The sequence below is a fragment of the Jaculus jaculus genome, chromosome 3 (assembly GCF_020740685.1).
Source record: "Jaculus jaculus isolate mJacJac1 chromosome 3, mJacJac1.mat.Y.cur, whole genome shotgun sequence".
NCBI lineage: Eukaryota > Metazoa > Chordata > Mammalia > Rodentia > Dipodidae > Jaculus > Jaculus jaculus.
This window is the reverse complement of record NC_059104.1, coordinates 178,682,262-178,699,940: the sequence shown is the minus strand read 5'-3', so window position 1 is coordinate 178,699,940 and position 17,679 is coordinate 178,682,262. Positions and strand designations below refer to the sequence as shown.

At 38.4% G+C, this 17,679-nt stretch overlaps 1 protein-coding gene across 3 annotated transcripts in view; it reads right to left on the bottom strand.

The window, feature by feature from the left end:
- Window positions 1-17,679, bottom strand: part of Usp47 (ubiquitin specific peptidase 47) — a 100,359-nt gene that overhangs the window by 65,719 nt on the left and 16,961 nt on the right. For 2 of the 3 annotated variants that reach the window (XM_045144874.1, XM_045144876.1), the window contains exon 2: window positions 6,131-6,190. The exons of the other annotated variant lie outside the window; for it this stretch is intronic. In XM_045144874.1, coding sequence (XP_045000809.1) covers window positions 6,131-6,190 — 60 coding nt within the window. The remainder of the gene's footprint in view (window positions 1-6,130; window positions 6,191-17,679) is intronic. 3 annotated transcript variants of the gene reach the window in all.

The window sequence follows — 17,679 nt, the reverse complement described above, 5'->3', positions numbered from 1 at the left end:
TCATGTAACGGCCACCTCAACAAGTGGCACCGCCTCTACCTAGCTGAGGAAACCAAGAGGCAAGCCGAGTACCTTCCTGCCTCATCCCTCCTCTTTCCCTGACACTAGCACCAAACCCTGGCAATTCTATCTTCTAGATGTCCCTTGCTCCTTTCCCTACTCCCACCTGCGACAATCAATATACTTTACACACTAAAATTTGGTAACAGATTCCCAAGTTTAACTTCTTCCCATTTTGTATTCCTTCAATCCTGTACAGTATTTCTAGTATACAAATCTGGTGATAAATCTCAGCTTTGGTGAAAGTGAGGTACAGCAGTCAAGTATATGCAGGTCCTCTGACCATCTGCACATGGGTGCTGTATACAAGAATTTGCTCTGCTCTGCTCTGCTCTTGTGCATCTCTCTCTTCCTCTCCCATTTTTCTCCCTTTCTTCTTCTGTCTCTCCCTTCCCCAACTGAGTTCCCTCATTCTCTTGGTGGTACTACAGAGTGAACGTTGGGTTTCATGCCAAGCACGCTACCTCTTAGCTAGAGCTTGAGCCCCTCAAATTTCCTTCTTTTTCTCTAACAAAATCAACACCAACCTTTTGTTGCTAACATAAGAATCATCATTGACTGAAAACACAGTACTACAAACACAATAGCCATAAGAATTTTGTTTGGAGAAGTAAAACAATTTTAATATTTTTCTATAATATACAATTTGGGGCTTACAAGTAGCCATGTAAGATCAGGCTAATACAATTATTTTGGATCAGAAATACATTGCTATAAACTAGAATATTTAAAAAAAGAGTGCCTAACAGTACATTTCAGACAAATCAAACTATTTAATTACTAACAATAACCCACCTGGAAGTAAAAAAGATGGCAAGATATTTCAAAAATGTACTTCTAAAAAGGGGCAAAATGCCTTTAACTATATGCTAAATACATATATATATATATATATATACACACACATATCTTAACATATAATAGTTTATATTGCACATTTGAATTGTAAGCTAGAAATACAAACTGGACCTGAAAATAGGTAACAACTCTGGTCTACAGTAAAGAGTTAACTCAAATAATTTCAATGACTAAGGATTTTTTTTGGGGGGGGATCAGGTCTTGCTATTATAGCCCCAGGTTAGCCTTGGGCTGTGCAGCTTTCTAGTCTCTCAAGCACTGGGATTAGAGATGAGCAGGCCCAACAAAGACCTGATTTTACAGTTCCAACAGAGCACCTGAGAGGTAGCCAGGTCCCAACTATGTAGTGCTCTTGATAATTAAACACCATAGTGCCAGGATTCAAAGCTTCAGATGAGCTGGAATTGCTGGTCCAAGAAACTGACTTCCCCTACAAATCTGGGAAGCAAAAGTGCTCTGTAGTGATACGCATACCAGTGGTGATGCGGCCCGGCTAGACAGCACTAGTCCTGCCTCTCTCCTAAATATGCATGTACAAACACTCCCGACTCTTCTCCTCCTACCTAAACGGATAGGGACTTTATCCCCAACAGAACTGATATGAAGACCAACTGTGTTATAGCAAACATGAAACACTGACACAGCAGTAACTCTTTCTGGTATATAAAAATGTTTTTTTCACTAGAATTTTTATTTTAAAATGATTAAAGAGTCATAGGAAAATACAAAGGAAAAAGTCCCATTTCCTAGGGCTACCTCACGCACAGTACAACTGGTTGATCACATTTCTAATAAGATTTGAGAGGTCTTAATAAATTCTATAGCAAGATAGTAAGACAAGATAAACTTGAAATAACCCACATATAAGGGTTGCAAATAATTTTCCTCAATCTGTTAAAAACCGTATTTCCATCCTAACAGAGTTCACAAATCAAACCATTATTTTAAAAACATAGTAAGCCCATAAAAAGAAAGACATGGTATTAACTTTCTCATGGCTGGGGCACACACCCGACCAGAAGCAGCTTATGGAGAAAAGGGTTCATTTCAGGCTTAGAGATTTCAGGGGAAGCTTCCTCATGGCAGAAGCCGGCTCACTTCCATACACCCACAGCAGAGAGACACCACCAACAGCCAGAGCTCAGACTCACTTTGAACATACCTTTAGGCAGGACTGTAAGATCCCATCCCCCTGCTGGAAACTTAAGTAGGAACCCTAACCTTAATCAAAAAATCTCTGAGGCTATGGTGGGGACGGGTGGGGGACACACCCACATACATTCACATTCAAACCACCACACATAGAAATCACCTAAAATCCTGTACCTCAAGAGACAGCTTTTAATATTTTATTGTAGTCTTCCATGTCTCCCTCTCTTGCTCTCTCTCACACACGCTTCTTACATACTAACACTGAATTAAAACATGCATGTTATTTTGTATTTCTTTCTTTATAAATACACCATGGATCCTTTCCTGTCAAGCTCTAGCTCACCATGTTATGAGTTAAACAGAACTGTTTAACACATGGATTAATATCTTTTTATTGTTGAGGACTGAACCCAGGGCCTTGGGCATGCTACACAAGCACTTTCTCCTGAGCCAGAACCCCAGCCATTACACTTTTAAAAATGATTCTGTGATGCACTGTACTGCCTATTTTCTAAAAGTTTCTATATACTGAATTCTGAGCCAAGCATCTTTTTCATTAGAGTAGAAATCTAGCATAATTTAAATAAAATGCTCTTCCTTAAAGGTCTAGGATTGCCCCTTGTACACCATTATATTTTACCCAAGTTTCTGGCCCATTCTTCTCTGCACCTGCACTTTAATCTAACATGAGGCTACTAGCTTCACACTGCACCTAATTTTAGGAATCACTAAACCACCATGAAAATTGTCCCTTCTTCATCTTCAATCTGGGAAATGATAATTTTAAAAAGTTTCCATTTTAAGGTATCACAAAGAAAAAAATATATAAATAATTTTATAGTAACATTACAAGACAAAAGCCCGTCTACAATACAAATTTAAATAAATACAAAATTAAATAAGCAGTTTTCCAAAACACTTAAAAGTAACAACCTGAATAGGGTAGCAACTATCTTAAGGCTCTACCCCAGATCAATGTCACTTATACTCAAAGAAAAAGCTAGTATCATCTTTAGGTGAATTATACAATATTAAAAAATCTTTATTATTCTTTTCCCCCCATTTTTCATGAATCTGGGTTGGGCTTGTGAACATGTAGGACCTATAGTATGTGAAGTGATAGGGTGTTACTCTAAGATAGGGCCTTAAGAAACCAGCAGCCTCAACTTTTATATCTCTTGGAACCTTCCCTTCCATAAACCAGCTAGCATGTAAGGAGGCCCATGACCCTGGGGCTCAACATGCTCTGAGGAAGTCCAAGTAGCAACTAAGTGGAAGCCCTGAGAGGGTGTCTGTTACTTGAGAAAGGCTTTCTCAGACATTCCACCCAAAGCAAGCCACCAGCTGAATGAAACCAAGTCTTGATGCCTCAAGGAACAGAACTGAATAGCTGACCCTCCTGCAGATCCCATCCCACAGAACTGTGAGTTAATAAGCAAACTGTTTTACACCACAAAATGTTATCATAGATTGTTAGATTGCAGTAGATTACAAAAAAACACAGAAAAATAAAGTTATAGACACATGCAACTTCTAGTCTGGAAAGATGTGATGATAAAAGTATTGGTAGTGGGGTGGGGGAGGACAGGAAATATGGGTGAAGATATATCATGATTTAGAGTTCCATGAGCTCAAGGTAAGAGAAAATGGTACCATATGCCATTTAGGAAGACATGCTACTAAAAGGGCACAAAGTTTTCTATGAGAAAAGCATCAATCCTATAAAATTCCAACTCACAGTAACATTACCAACACCAGTGACATTAAGCACTGTCTATGCTAAGAAAGTTCCGTTTGCAGCTAAGCTCACTGCACGAGCAAAGCTGATTCCTAGCCCGGTTGGAAAAGAATCCTTAAAAAGTGAATAAAATAAAATCTTGTTACAAAAAAGTCAACATACTAGGATAAAAATCAGAGAAAATGTTTTCTTCCAAAAACAGTCCTGCTGCTAGGATCATCTAGATAATTCTGAGAAATATTGAGCCTGCTGAAGGCAAACTGCCATTTCAATCATCTCCTCTCCTTTTCCTGACAGTCCTACAAGTTCAATTTTTAGTTGTCTGCTATTAACACTCTTTTGTTTTGTTTTTTAATTAGTTCCTGTGGTGGTTTGATTCAGGTGTCCCCCATAAACTTAAGTGTTCTGAATGCTAGGTTCCCAGCTGATGGATATTTGGGAATTAATGCCTCCTGGAGGGAGTGTATTGTTGGGGGCGGGCTTATGGGCTTTATAGCCAGTTTCCCCTTGCCAGTGTTTGGCACACCCTCCTGTTGCTGTGGTCCATCTTATGTTGGCCAGGGGTGATGTCCACCTTCTGCTCATGCCATCGTTTTCCCCTGCCATCATGGAGCTTCCCCTCGAGCCTGTAAGCCAAAATAAATCTCTTTTTCCCAGAAGCTGCTCATGGTTGGGTGATTTCTACCAGCAATGCAAACCAGACTGCAACAGTTCCCAAGCTGAGTGTGGTGGCATAAGCCAGTACTCCAAGCTACTTCAGAGGCTAAAGCAGGAGCATGGCAAGTTCAAAGCCCGAGAAACCAATTTTGTAAAACACTTTCAAAATAAAAAATGCGGAAGGGACTAAAATATAGCTCAGTGGTAGAGTGTGCTTGGCCTACCAGGTGCAAGGCACTAGCTAGGTTCAATGCATAGTGCCCCACCAGAAAAGCAAGCAAGTAAGCAAACACAGTAATTCCTAGATGTTTCTTTTTAAAACCATGAACTTGGGGCTGGAGAGATGCCTCAACAGTTTAGGCACTTGCCTGCTAAGCTTGACCTAGGTTCAATTCCCCAGTATCCACTTAAAGCCAGTATCACAAAGTGGTACATGCGTCTGGAGTTTGTTCATAGCATTTGGGGGCCCTGGTATGCCCTTTCACTCCCTCCCTCCTACTCCTTCTCTTTTTCTCTCTCTGCTTGCAAATAAATAAAGTATTTTTTTTAATCTACAAACTCAAGTGCCTAACTGATGATATATTTTAAAATGTCATTTGTATGTAGAAAATGTTACTATTAAACAAAATTCAAAATTCTTAATGTTAAGATTATTCTGGGAGTAAAAATATAAAGAATCAATAAAACATTACTTCCACATTCAACAGTCAGCATCTTTTCTCTAAAGATCTTTTTTTTACTTTTCAATTATATTAGAAGAATAATATGGCTGCAAGGTTACATACATACATATACATACATACATACATGCACAGGTCCATTTTTTACATGGTAAAAAAGTTGTTGAGCTAAAAAATCAAATCATTACTGTGGCTATTCATACTTTTCTATAGGTTATAAAAGAGAAGTTATAGTATAAATAGCTTTGCTGACTGAAATTTATGAACTTTATCAACCTCATTCAAACTATAAATTTTAATTTTGATAATGTGATAATTCCTGGGTTGCTAGTGATGATGTTAACTTTCATGAGAGAGAAAACAATTATTTTTAAGATCCTTTTACCATGGCCTCCCAACCCAAACCCCAGTCTACTCTGATCTTATATTTATATACGATCTTGTTCTATGTGGTCTCTTGTGACACTTGAGGGAACATGGAAGACATGAGTAAAACAAACTCAGAAGGAAAGATTTAGAGCTAAAGGGACTCAAAGACAATAAAATGTAAGTTAACACCAGAATGGAACATACAAGGACATTTAGGCTTAGTAATGCCCATAGGCTGTCTGAAAGGTAACAGTTATATTTAATTCAATAAGATTTCTGGTAGTAGCTTTGTAAATTGTTATTTAACCCCTTGCACTATTAATATTGCAGAAAATAAATACACCTGCAAAAAGAGCAGGCAAATGTTATACCTAAACATAAAATAAACAGTCCTATTGTTTTTGTGTCAGACCCCTTCCCCCATTCACTTGTCATAAACAAGGGACTATCAAAACATAAAATTCATTTCAGTTGACTTTTGAATTATTAAAACTGGATAAATAACACAGCCAAACAAGCATAAAGCTGAGGGCATGCTGGATTACTAAAGAACACTGCTGCATGCTACCACGTGCTCGGATGCCCTCACTCTGAGGCGACTACATCAGCAGACTACCTGTAAAAACTTCTTCTTCATTTCATCAAAGATATTTTGTCTGCATCGCCAAAACAGATCCTATGGCATATAAAAACAAAACAAAGTCAATTATTTCTGTACATAAAGGGGAAATACAGTGAAATGAGAGAAATTCACCTAAAGACATTGCTGTGGGAAAAATGCATATTAAAGTATTAGAATACTATGTACAAATTTATTTTTATTATATTTGTAATTTTAATGTTAGGCCTTACTTATTCACTCTTATATAGCTAACTAGAAACATATGGTATAGTACCAAACAATAATATTAATAGAGACAACAGGCACACTTTAACAGAGAGGAGCTTTGATATCAACCTCTTATATGTAAGCCAAGAGTTTTACCAATTAAAAAATGGAGAAATAGGCATAAACAATTCATGATTAAGAGAGAGTTTCTTTAGAAACTTTGACTCAATGTCATATGCTTTAGCTTCTGTCCTTAGTTATGAGAACTTAAAAAATTACTTTGATTTTAGACTAGAAATATAACTTTAAGAGTAGTAATGATTTTTCAAAATGCAACTGTAAAATAACTTCTACAGAATGATTAACAATCTAATATATATCTACCAGAGCTTATTCCATTCTATGTATACTTATTATACAGGGAGATTATTGATTTCTTACCAACAGTTTCATTCCATATAGCATTATTTAAATTATGTTTTGTGCCTCAATACTCACCTTCCTATGAGAACATTTATCCTAAGAACTGCTATTTCCATAAAAGAAGGCCATAATTTATTTAACTAATCTGCTAAATGCACACTTAAACATCTTCAAATTTTTACTGGAGCATTGCCTCTTGTACAACATTTTCTCTAAGATAGTTTTGTATAGGAAGAACTTCTCAATCAAAGATCATGTAGCGCACTGTTTGGATTGTTGATCCAGGGTATTCAGCTTATCTTTCAAAACACATACTGAATTGTAACCAGATGTTCAAACTGTTTGAGGTGTTTAGAGCCTAACAGTGATCATAGCCCTTGTCTTCAGGAGGTGACACTAAGGACACTTCAGGAGGTAACTAAGTCATTAACAAATCTACACTGTCAGGAACCCGTCATCCTCAGAACTCTAGCACTTCTGTACATGGTACCTAGATTGCTTTTCCCCTGAAGAGCCTCTGGTCCTTGTCTAAAATATCATTGGGATGGCTTGAAAACATGTACACAATTTCTTTAACAGGACTCCCAGCAAAAACAAGAGTCTTGGGCTGGAGAGATGGCTTAGCGGTTAAGGTACTTGCCTGAGAAGCCTAAGAACTCATGTTCAAATCTCCAGGTCCCACATAGCCAGATGCATAGTGACACAAGTGTGCAATGTCACACAAGCACCACAAGGGGGTGCAGGTATCTGGAACTCATTCACAGCATGCTAAAGATCCTGACCCATACATTCTTTTCCTCCCCTTCTCAAAAAAGAGAGGGGGCCTTTTAGTCCCTTTCCCTATAGGTAGGCCTTAATGACTACCTGTGTTATACAACAGGACTTCCAAGGCTGTACTAGATACGGAGACCCAACTCCTGACTCATTCTCAGATGCCCGCCCTGATAATGCTATGAAGAAGTCAAATTTGGAAAGTCCATGTGTGGACAGTCAGTCACGGCCACAAAGAAATCCCAGCTGACAATCAGCATTAATACCATACATCCATCTGAGGAATTCTTCAGAAGATTCCAACCTCAGCCTTTCAGCTGCTCCAACTCATATCTCAAATCAGCTCTCACAACCTACCTTGCCAGAGCTACACACCGTGAGCAAGTCAGTAAAGATAATCAGAACACTGCACTTCTTACTGTCTGTCCTTCTCTCATCATCTTATTGCAGGTTATAATCTTTTTCGTCGGCCTTCCGCTCTCAGACCTCTTCACATAGTTCCAACAGTGCCTGATATTGATACTTGTTTACTGCCTACTTTTCCAAGAAACTTCTACTTTTGGATAAAAGTAAATAGCAGACTGGACTTATCTTCCCCACTTAATTAATGTTTATTATTCTAGAGCTGCCAACAAAATTGCTACCAGACGAGCAGCACATGCCTCCAATCCCAAAATGTGTGAGACAAAGACAGCAAGTTCAAAGGAAGCTAGGATATGGAAGGAGACCCTGTCTCCAATAAACAAACACCTCTAAATAGGTGAAAGATTCTTAGAAGAAAATATGGGAAATGGTTCATGATGTTGGACTTGGCAATGACTTCTTGGATATGGCAACAAAACATAGAAAGCAGAAGGTCAAGTAAACTGGACTTCATAAAAATTAAAAACTTTTGGGCTGGAGAGATGGCTTAGCGGTTAAGCGCTTGCCTGTGAAGCCTAACGACCCTGGCTCAAGGCTCGACTCTCCAGGACCCACGTTAGCCAGATGCATGAGGGGGCACACACGTCTGGAGTTCGTTTGCAGTGGCTAGAAGCCCTAGAGCACCCACTCTCCTCTCTCTCTCTCTGCCTCTTTCTCTCTCTGCCTGTTGCTCTCAAATATATAAATAAAAATAAACAAAAAAAATTAAAAAAATTTTTTTTTTAAATTTAAACTTTTGAGTACTATCAGAGCAAAAAGATATCCATTAAGCAGGAGAAAAGATTCATAAACATACAACTTGTAAAATACTAACATCCAGAATATGCAAAGTAACATGTCATAATAATAACAGTCATCATGGTTTCTAAATGTTAAAAATATTTAAAATCAATATGCCAACAATAAATTAAAATGCTACTCACAATACTATCTAAAAATAAAAAGTACTTAGGAATAAAACAAGTTATAAGATTTTTTAATGGAAGAATTATAAAATCTCTTCATAAGAAAAAAAGATGTAAATAAATGATAAGATATACCACACTAATAAACTACAAGATTCAATCAATATTGTAAAGAAGCTAATTTGGCCCAAATCAATCTATATTAAATGCTCTTCTAACAAACTGTATGTTCATGCTGGGGAACAAAGAGGACTGGGCTGGAGAGCTGGCTTAGCAGTTAAGGCGCTGGCCTGTGAAGCTAAGGACCCATGTTCACCTCTCCAGATCGCACATAAATAAGATAGATGCACAAAGGCAAGACAAGCGCAAGGCCACACATGCCACTAAGTGGGTCAAGTGTCTGCAATTCAATTGCAGTGGCTGAGGCCCTGGCATGCCAACTCTCTCTCTAGCTCTCTCAAAAATAAAAACAAATTTAAAAAAAGAAAAAGAAGAGGCATAACAGGCTGGTTCTAAAATCTGTAATAATGTGCAAAGCAATAAGGATACATCGCTGGAAAAAGGCTGGAGACTTGACCTACTTGATAGCAAGCATCAGTAAGCATTAAAATGGTGTTTGATGCAGCAAATTTTCTCCACAACAGAACCAGACATACATGGAAATTTGAATAGGCAAAGGATAAACTTTTCAGCAAGTGGCTGAATAAGTAGAAGAACAGAGAGAAAAAAGTCAAAGTTGAATGCCTATCTTATGTCAAATACCAAATCAATTTAAGGTACATTAATGAAAGCCAAAGTTATAAATCACTTATAAAAGGTGATATAGAATAGTATCTGTTGCATGGTAGGTTCAAACTGAAAAACTTCAAGTACGTCAAAAACACAAAAATTAGGGAGAAAAAGAATGTCAATTTGAACTGGTAGACTTTAAAAGTGAGTTAAAAGATTCAGAAAGGATGCTTACAACAAATTTAACTAACATAGTGCTGACATCTGGAGCAAAAATAAGCTACACTGGCAGCCTGAGTGTGTCAAACAGAACTTAAATCAATGAAAGAACAGATAACAGCCAAATGAATAAGAGCATCTTTAAAAAGAATGAACAGGTCCAGCTTCCCACACCACCCTGAATAGGGACATCAAGACTAGGTTTTCCAGGAGTTGATCACATTCTGTAGCACCCAGAGACTGCCCCTCAGCTTCCAAGTGAACACTCCCTCCCTCCCTGACCACTCCATGTCCATTCAGTCATGTGGTAGGCAGATCCCCAGCCGTGCTTGCCTGGATTGGGGATCAGGTCCTTTTGGCACTGTCCCTACTCCCCAACCCACCCCATCAGCACCCGAGTATGGACAAGTAGATAGGTCCTCCCTAAACTGATCACACTGCCCAGCTTGCCGGCCCAGTCCCTATGGAGACTGGTCTAAGTTTCTCAGCTCCCCACAACCTCCCAGCCTCAGCCATTCAGTGACGGTGTGTAAGGCCCTGGCCTCCGCACACACATATTGGAGATCAGACCCACTTGGCACTGTCCCACCTCCCAGTCCACCAGCCTGCGCTGGGTAGAAACCACACTGGAGGTACTCAACCCCTGGTGTGCCTGGCCTTGAACCCTGTGGAGACTGCTTAACTTCTAGTGTGCCCAGACCTGCAAAGACCTCTGGCTCATACCATACCAGATCAAAGCTGACCAGGCCACTCAACACAGGGCCTCCTACAGCCATTGCTGCTGCATTCTCAGAAAGAAAAAAGGATTAGTTATCTCCAGATAGGCAAACCCAAACACAAAATAAGAAAGACAAGAAATCAAAGCAAGATATCTCTACCAAGAATGCCTATTTCCATAGGTGAAGCCTCCAGTGAAAACTACCTAAGAGCAAACTCCAGAAGAATTCCAAAATGCAATCATGATAGCCATATTCAACAAAATGAATGAGGCCATGAACAAACAGCTGAAAAAAATGGAAGAGCCATCAACAAAAAGAACAAAACAGAGATCTGAATGAATTCCAAGACAGCACAATCAACTACATGAAATGAAAAGGTCAAACTAAGACATGAAAATGGAACTCAATTAAAAGGTTAGGAGATGCTGAAAAACAACCAAATGGAATTAAAAAATGAAATAACTCCATTAAATTCTACGAAAGCCTCACCAACAGAATAAATCATGTGGAGTACAAGAGCATGAAGACAAAGCAGAAGAAACCCATCTGGAGGCCTAAATCAAGTTCAAGAAAACATACAAACAAAACATGAGGGAAATGAGAAACACCTTAAGAAAATCAAACACAGTCAAATCATGGACCTATAGTAAAGGGAAAAACTACAGGCCAAGAACATAGAGAGTATCTTCAAACTAAAATAGTTGTGAAAATAAATGAAGATCAAGAAAATATCAAACTTATGGGTGTGGTGGTGCATGCCTTTAATCCCAGCACTTGGGAGGCAGAGGTAGGAGGAGGATCACCATAAATTTGATCACCTCAGACTACATCGTAAAATCCAAGTCAGCCTGAGCTAGAGTGAGACCTTACCTCAAAAAAAAAAAAAAAAAAATCAAACTCTACAAAATCTTCAATTTAACGGGGATTAACTCTTACTTCTCAATTTTAATTCTGAATATAAATGGATTTAACTCCCCAGCAAAAGACACAGGTTAACATGGTCGATCAAAAGATAGTTCAAGCAAACAGAAATAGTAAACAAGCATGTGTGACTATACTAATACCTGACAAACTTAATTTTAAACCAAGAGTGAATCAAAAAAGATAAAGAAGCTATTTTATACTTATCAGGGGAACAATTCAAAACAGTATATTATTATTAATATATATATGAATATGTGTGTATATATATATGAATGTGTATGTGTATATATATGTGTATATATATATATATATATATGCATGCACACCAAACACAAATACAAAAAAATCTCTTAAACATTAAATCAAAAATAAGTCCCAACACATAGTGGGTGACTTTAATACCCCACAATCGTCAACAGAAAATAAACAATGGAGCTAAATACCACCATAGATAAAATGGACTTAACAGACATCTACAGAACATTCCATTCAAACTACAGAATACACATTCTTCTCAGAAGTTCATGGAACTTTCTGCAAAATAAGTCATATGTTAGGTCACAAGCTCATCTCCAAAAATTCAGGAAACTTGGTATAATTCCTTCTATTATATCTGACCACAATCCAATTAAGTCAAAAATCAATAAGAGAAACAACAGAAAACACACAAAGTCCAGCGTATTGAACAACTCACTACTGAACACTGAAAGGGCATTGAAGAAATCAAAAAGTCAAAAAAAATCGTATAACTGAATCAAAATGAAAGCACAATATGTCAAAACCTGTCAGACACAATGAAGGCAATCCTAAAAGGGAAGTTCATAACTCTAAGTGCCTACATTAGCAAAGCTGAAAAATCTCAAGTAAAGAGTGATCCATATGAAGGCATTGGAAAAAGAACCACCAAACCCCAAATTAGAAAACTGAAAGACTGAATCAAGATCAGGGCAGAAATCAATGAATTAGAAGAAAACAAAAATGGTGGAATGAAGAGCTGGTTCTTAAAAAGCGTAGACAAGATTGATAAATTCCTGGCCAAATTGATCAAAAGAAAAAAAAGACCCTAATCAACAAGATTAGCAATGAAAAAGGAATGTTAAAACAGATACCAAGGAAATTGGGAGAATGATCAGACATATTTCAAAAACCCATATTCCACAAAATTGGAATATTTAGAAGAAATGAATAAGTTTCTTAACTCACATGATCTACCAAACCTAAACCCTGGAGAGATAATTATCTGTTAAAGCTCTAACATCAAACAACAACAACAACAACAACAAAAACCCCAGGCCAAGACGGCTTCATTGTCAAATTCTGCCAAACTTTTATGGAACAACTAAAACAACTGTTGCTCAAGTTATTTTGCAAAACTGAAAAGGAGGGAATGCCTCAAAGACATAACAAGAAAATTATACACCAGTATCCCTGATGAACTTAGAAGAAAAAAATCCTCAATAAAATTCCTACAAATTGAATCCAAGAACACATCAAAAGTATCACCTGCCTTGTTCAGTAAGTTTCATCCTAGGAATGCAGGCATGGTTCAACATACAGAAACTGTTAAGCAAAATACAATCATATAAATTGACTTACAGGCAGAAATCACATGATCATTACAATAGATACACAAAAAGATAAGGTCTTCAACAAAATACAACTTTTCATGATTAAAATATTAGAGAAACTAGAAATGAAGGAATCATATCTCAGCATAATAAAGCCCATAGACAACAGACATAATGAACATATACAAGGTGGGAAAAAATTTGATTTATTCCCACTAAGTCTGAAACAAGATAAGGGGGTTCACTCTCCCCATTACTATTTAACGCAGTACTTGAAGTCTTAGCTCACACATTAAGACAAGAGGTATATTAATAAAAGGGCTACAAATAGGAAAGAAGTCAACCTAGCCTTATTTGTAGATAATATGATTCTAAACTTGGGAGACTTAAACAACTCAACCAAAAAACTACTAGAACTGGGGTTGGAGAGATGGCTTGGCAATTAAAGGCACTTGTTGGCAAAGCCTGACCATCAGGTTTGATTCCTCAGTTCCCATGTAAAGCTAGCTGCACACAGTGGCGCATACATCTGGAGTTTATTTACAGTGGCAGAAGGCCCTGGCACAACCATGCTAGCTTGCTTGTGCTCTCTATTGCTCTGTCTGCTTCTTTCTCTGTGTCTCTGTCTGCCTGTTTCTGTCAAAATAAATAAATATTTTTTTAAAAACCTACTAAAGTTGAGCAACACTTTGCAGGATATAAAAGCAACACACAAAAATCAGTAGCCTTCATATATACCAATGGAAAAACATAAAGAGAAAGAAATCAGGCAAACAGTCCCATTTACAATAGCCACACACAAAAAAAATAAGTATCTTGGACTATCCCAAACCAAGGAAGTAAAACACCTCTACAATGAAAACAACACTGAAGAAAGAAACTGAAGAAGACATGAGAAGATGGAAAAATCTCTTAGGCTCATGGACTGAAAGAATTAATATTGTGAAAATTGCCATCCTACCAAAAGCAATATACAGATTCAAATTTCTTCACAGAAATAGAAAAAGTAACCTTAAAATTCATATGAAACACCAAATGACCTCAATTAACCAAAAGTATCCTCAGCAACAAGAATGCTGGTGCTATCAGCAGTGATTTCAAAACATACTGCAATGCCACAGTAATAAAAATAGCAGAAAAAAAAAAGACTCTACTCTTTACTACAGCGTTACTTGTGGGGCCATATTTGTTGCTGCTCTATTCATAATAACTAGGAATTGAGATCAGCCCAGATGCCCATCAACTGGTGAATGATGATGATATGATATGATGAATGATAATGATAATGAAGACGTGATTATTATACACAGTGGAATTCTACTCAGCAGTAAAGAAAAATGAAATGATGAAAATTTCAGGAAAATGGATGGACTTGGGAAAAAACATACAAAGTGACGTAACAAAGGCTCAGAAAGACAAACCCTGTAAGTTCTCTCTTATATGAGCTCCTGACATGTAACACTCTGATTTGCTTAACACTGACGGAGAATTCTCCACAGCCATCAGCACTCAGGGAACCTTGCAGAAGCGGTCATGTAAGGAGTGTAGGAGGAGTGTAGGAGCTGCACGCAGGGTAGAAGGTGCACTGAAGCAAGGCCTCCCACAGAGACTGGCCAGTGCACTCATGACCCCACAGTGACCCCCCCCAGCCCCACCAAGGAGGACCCTCAGTGGAATAGGGGCAGGGAGGGGACACAGGAGTATAACCCCAACAGAATATGATCAATTTGCAATATGCTCATATATTATAGTTCTCAAACTAAAAAGGAGGGGACTAGAGAAATGGCTCAGTGGTTAAGGCACTTGCCTGCAAAGCCTAGCAACCCAGGGTTGATTCCCCAGTACCCATCTGAAAGCCAGATCCATAAAGTGCTGCATGTATCTGGAGTTTGTCTGTAGCAGCTAGAAGCCCTAGTGTGCCCATTCTCTCTCTCCTCTCCTTGCAAATAAATAAAAAAATGTTGTTATTAGAAGGGGGCTACACAGTTTCATTTTGTGTTAATTTTTAATGATGTCTTTTTTCATTTAACTTGCCAAATAGACTCATACAGTTATCCATTGAAATCCATGTTAACATGTTATCTTTTCTGTGGGGACTGGAGGTTTCAAGGTAGGGTCTCACTCTATCCTGGGCTGATCTGCACCTCACTCCATAGTCCCAGGCTGGCCTCAAACTCACAGTGATCACCTTACCTCTGCCTCCAGAGTGCTGGCATTAAAGGCATGCACCACCATGGCCACATGTTTTTTTTTTTTTTTTTTTTAAGCATAAATAGGGGCTGGGGAGATGACTAAGCTTGTTTCCAAAGCCAGCCATCCCAAGTTCAATTCCCCATCACCCACATAATACCACATACAAAGTGGCATGCACAAGTCTATAATCCCAATGCACTTACAGCAATGACAGGCAAAGCCAGAGGAATCTGGAAGCTCGCAGTACAGTGGTGCACATGCAGCAGCAAAAGCAGGGGGACTCTGTCTCAAACAAGGTGGAAGGAGAGGACCCTGAGGTTGTGCCCAGACCTCCCATATGAACTGTGGCACATGCACCCATACACACACAAGCACATATACCATACCTACCACACATATACACATATAAGAAGGAATTCATAGCTCACAAAGAAGTGTTTAAATGTGTAAAATTATTAATAAACAAAAAGACATTTAAAACCCACATTTCAAAATTTCCCACTTACTCTTGGTGTGAATGTAAACTGATACTGCCTTCAGGAAAATAGTTTGTTTGACATTACCAATAAAATGGAAAATGTTTGTCCTACAACCCATCAGTTTCACCCACTAAAAGTATCTATCCATCCATCCATCTGCTAATCACCTTCTAGAGAAACTCATGTTCCAAGTAACAGGAAGCATGTACAGAAATTTCATAACTACTGCTGCTTAAACTACCTCAAAACTACACACATCCCAAATCTGCTTCACAGGCTTAGCACGTTCACACACTGAAGGCAAAAGACAACCTACACACTAAGAAGCTGGGCCCAGCCCAAGTGAGATAGTCCTAAAGAAGCCAGGTCAAGACGCACCACCAGAACGCTTTGACAACTAGGACCCCAGAGAGCTCTGCAAGTAGCAAGAATAAAAACTTCCAGGAAGTACAACGTGCCCCAAGCCAGGAGCAGATTTCTCATCAGAATCCAGAGGTCGGGGGAAGTGCCCAAGATCTTTCAAGTCCCCCAAACCACTCATTTGGTGCAAAAATTAACACTATAACAATTGCCTATAATATAGAGTGGGAAATAAATGATGAAGAATGCACTTATTAATTTAAATAAACATGGCCCATTCCTGAAAAATGCTGACTATGGGCAGTGAGAATTACAGAATGGCTATTATTGTCCCAATATTCCTTATGAACCTTCTAAAAAATTTTATTTTCAGTATTTAAAGCACCCTTTGTCCACTTAAATGCTACGCTGTTAGCTATGGTAGTTAACGGGTAGAAAATTGTGTTCTTAAATATAACATGTTTGGTAATATTTTTTAAAATTTTGATACACAGGGGCTAGAGAGATGGACAGGGGTAAAAGTGCTTGCTGCACAAACATGAGTCACTGAGCCAGATCCTCAGCACCCATGTCAAAAGACAGGTATGGACACATGCCTGTAACCCACTGATGGGGAGGGTAGAGACAAGAGGATCATGGGATGCAGTAATGAGCCAGTCTAGCCCAAGTACAATGTTTAACGAGAGGCTTCATCTCAAGAAAATAAGGCAAAATAGCAACAGAGGCCACCTCATGTCCTCCTCTGGCCTCTCCATGGGTGTGCAGGGGTAACACGGATCTGCATGCATACAACATACATCTACACACATACACCACACCTCCACCATCAGAAAAAGCCGGGTATGGAGGCGCACACCTTTAGTCCCAGTACTCAGGAGGCAGGGGAAGGAGGACTGCCACCCTGAGACTACACAGTGAATTCCAGGTCAGCCTGGGCTGGGCTAGAGTGAGACACTACCTGACTTAAAAACAAATTATTTTATGTTTTCAATCTATCTGCTAATAGTAAATTAAGAAATAAGTTGATTAAAAAGAAAACTAAAGGGCATAAATACCAAACTTAATGTGTTATGATTTATTTATTAGAGAGAGAGAGACAGAGAGTCTGACTATGAATGGTTGAACCAGGACTTCCAGCCACTGCAAACGAACTCCAAATGTATGTACCTAACACCTTGTACATGTGGCTTAAGTAGGTACTGGGGAGTCAAACCTGGGTCCTTAGGCTTAGCAGGTAAGAAGTTACACACCTTGACCACTACAGCCTTGATTTTTAAAATTTTTACATTTTTTTCAATTTTGAGAATTAAGCTCCTTACTGTTTTGTGATCTCATGTTTTGAATGTTTCTATTTTAAAGTTCATTAAAATACATCTGTGACTGAGCATTTCTAATCAGCCATGACACTCTGCCTCAGACAATAGTGCAAACTGTATTATACTAATAATAAAAGCTACCCTTGCATAATATGTACTTTCTTTCAACTCTGTGCTTATAGTAACCCTCCACAGCTTCTACATGGCTCTCTTCTTGGTGGCATTTTCACCACTGTCAAGTTATATCCAAACTATTTTAGCTTAAGGCTCAGATTTCCCCAAGTTTGCTAGGATTCACATCAGTTTT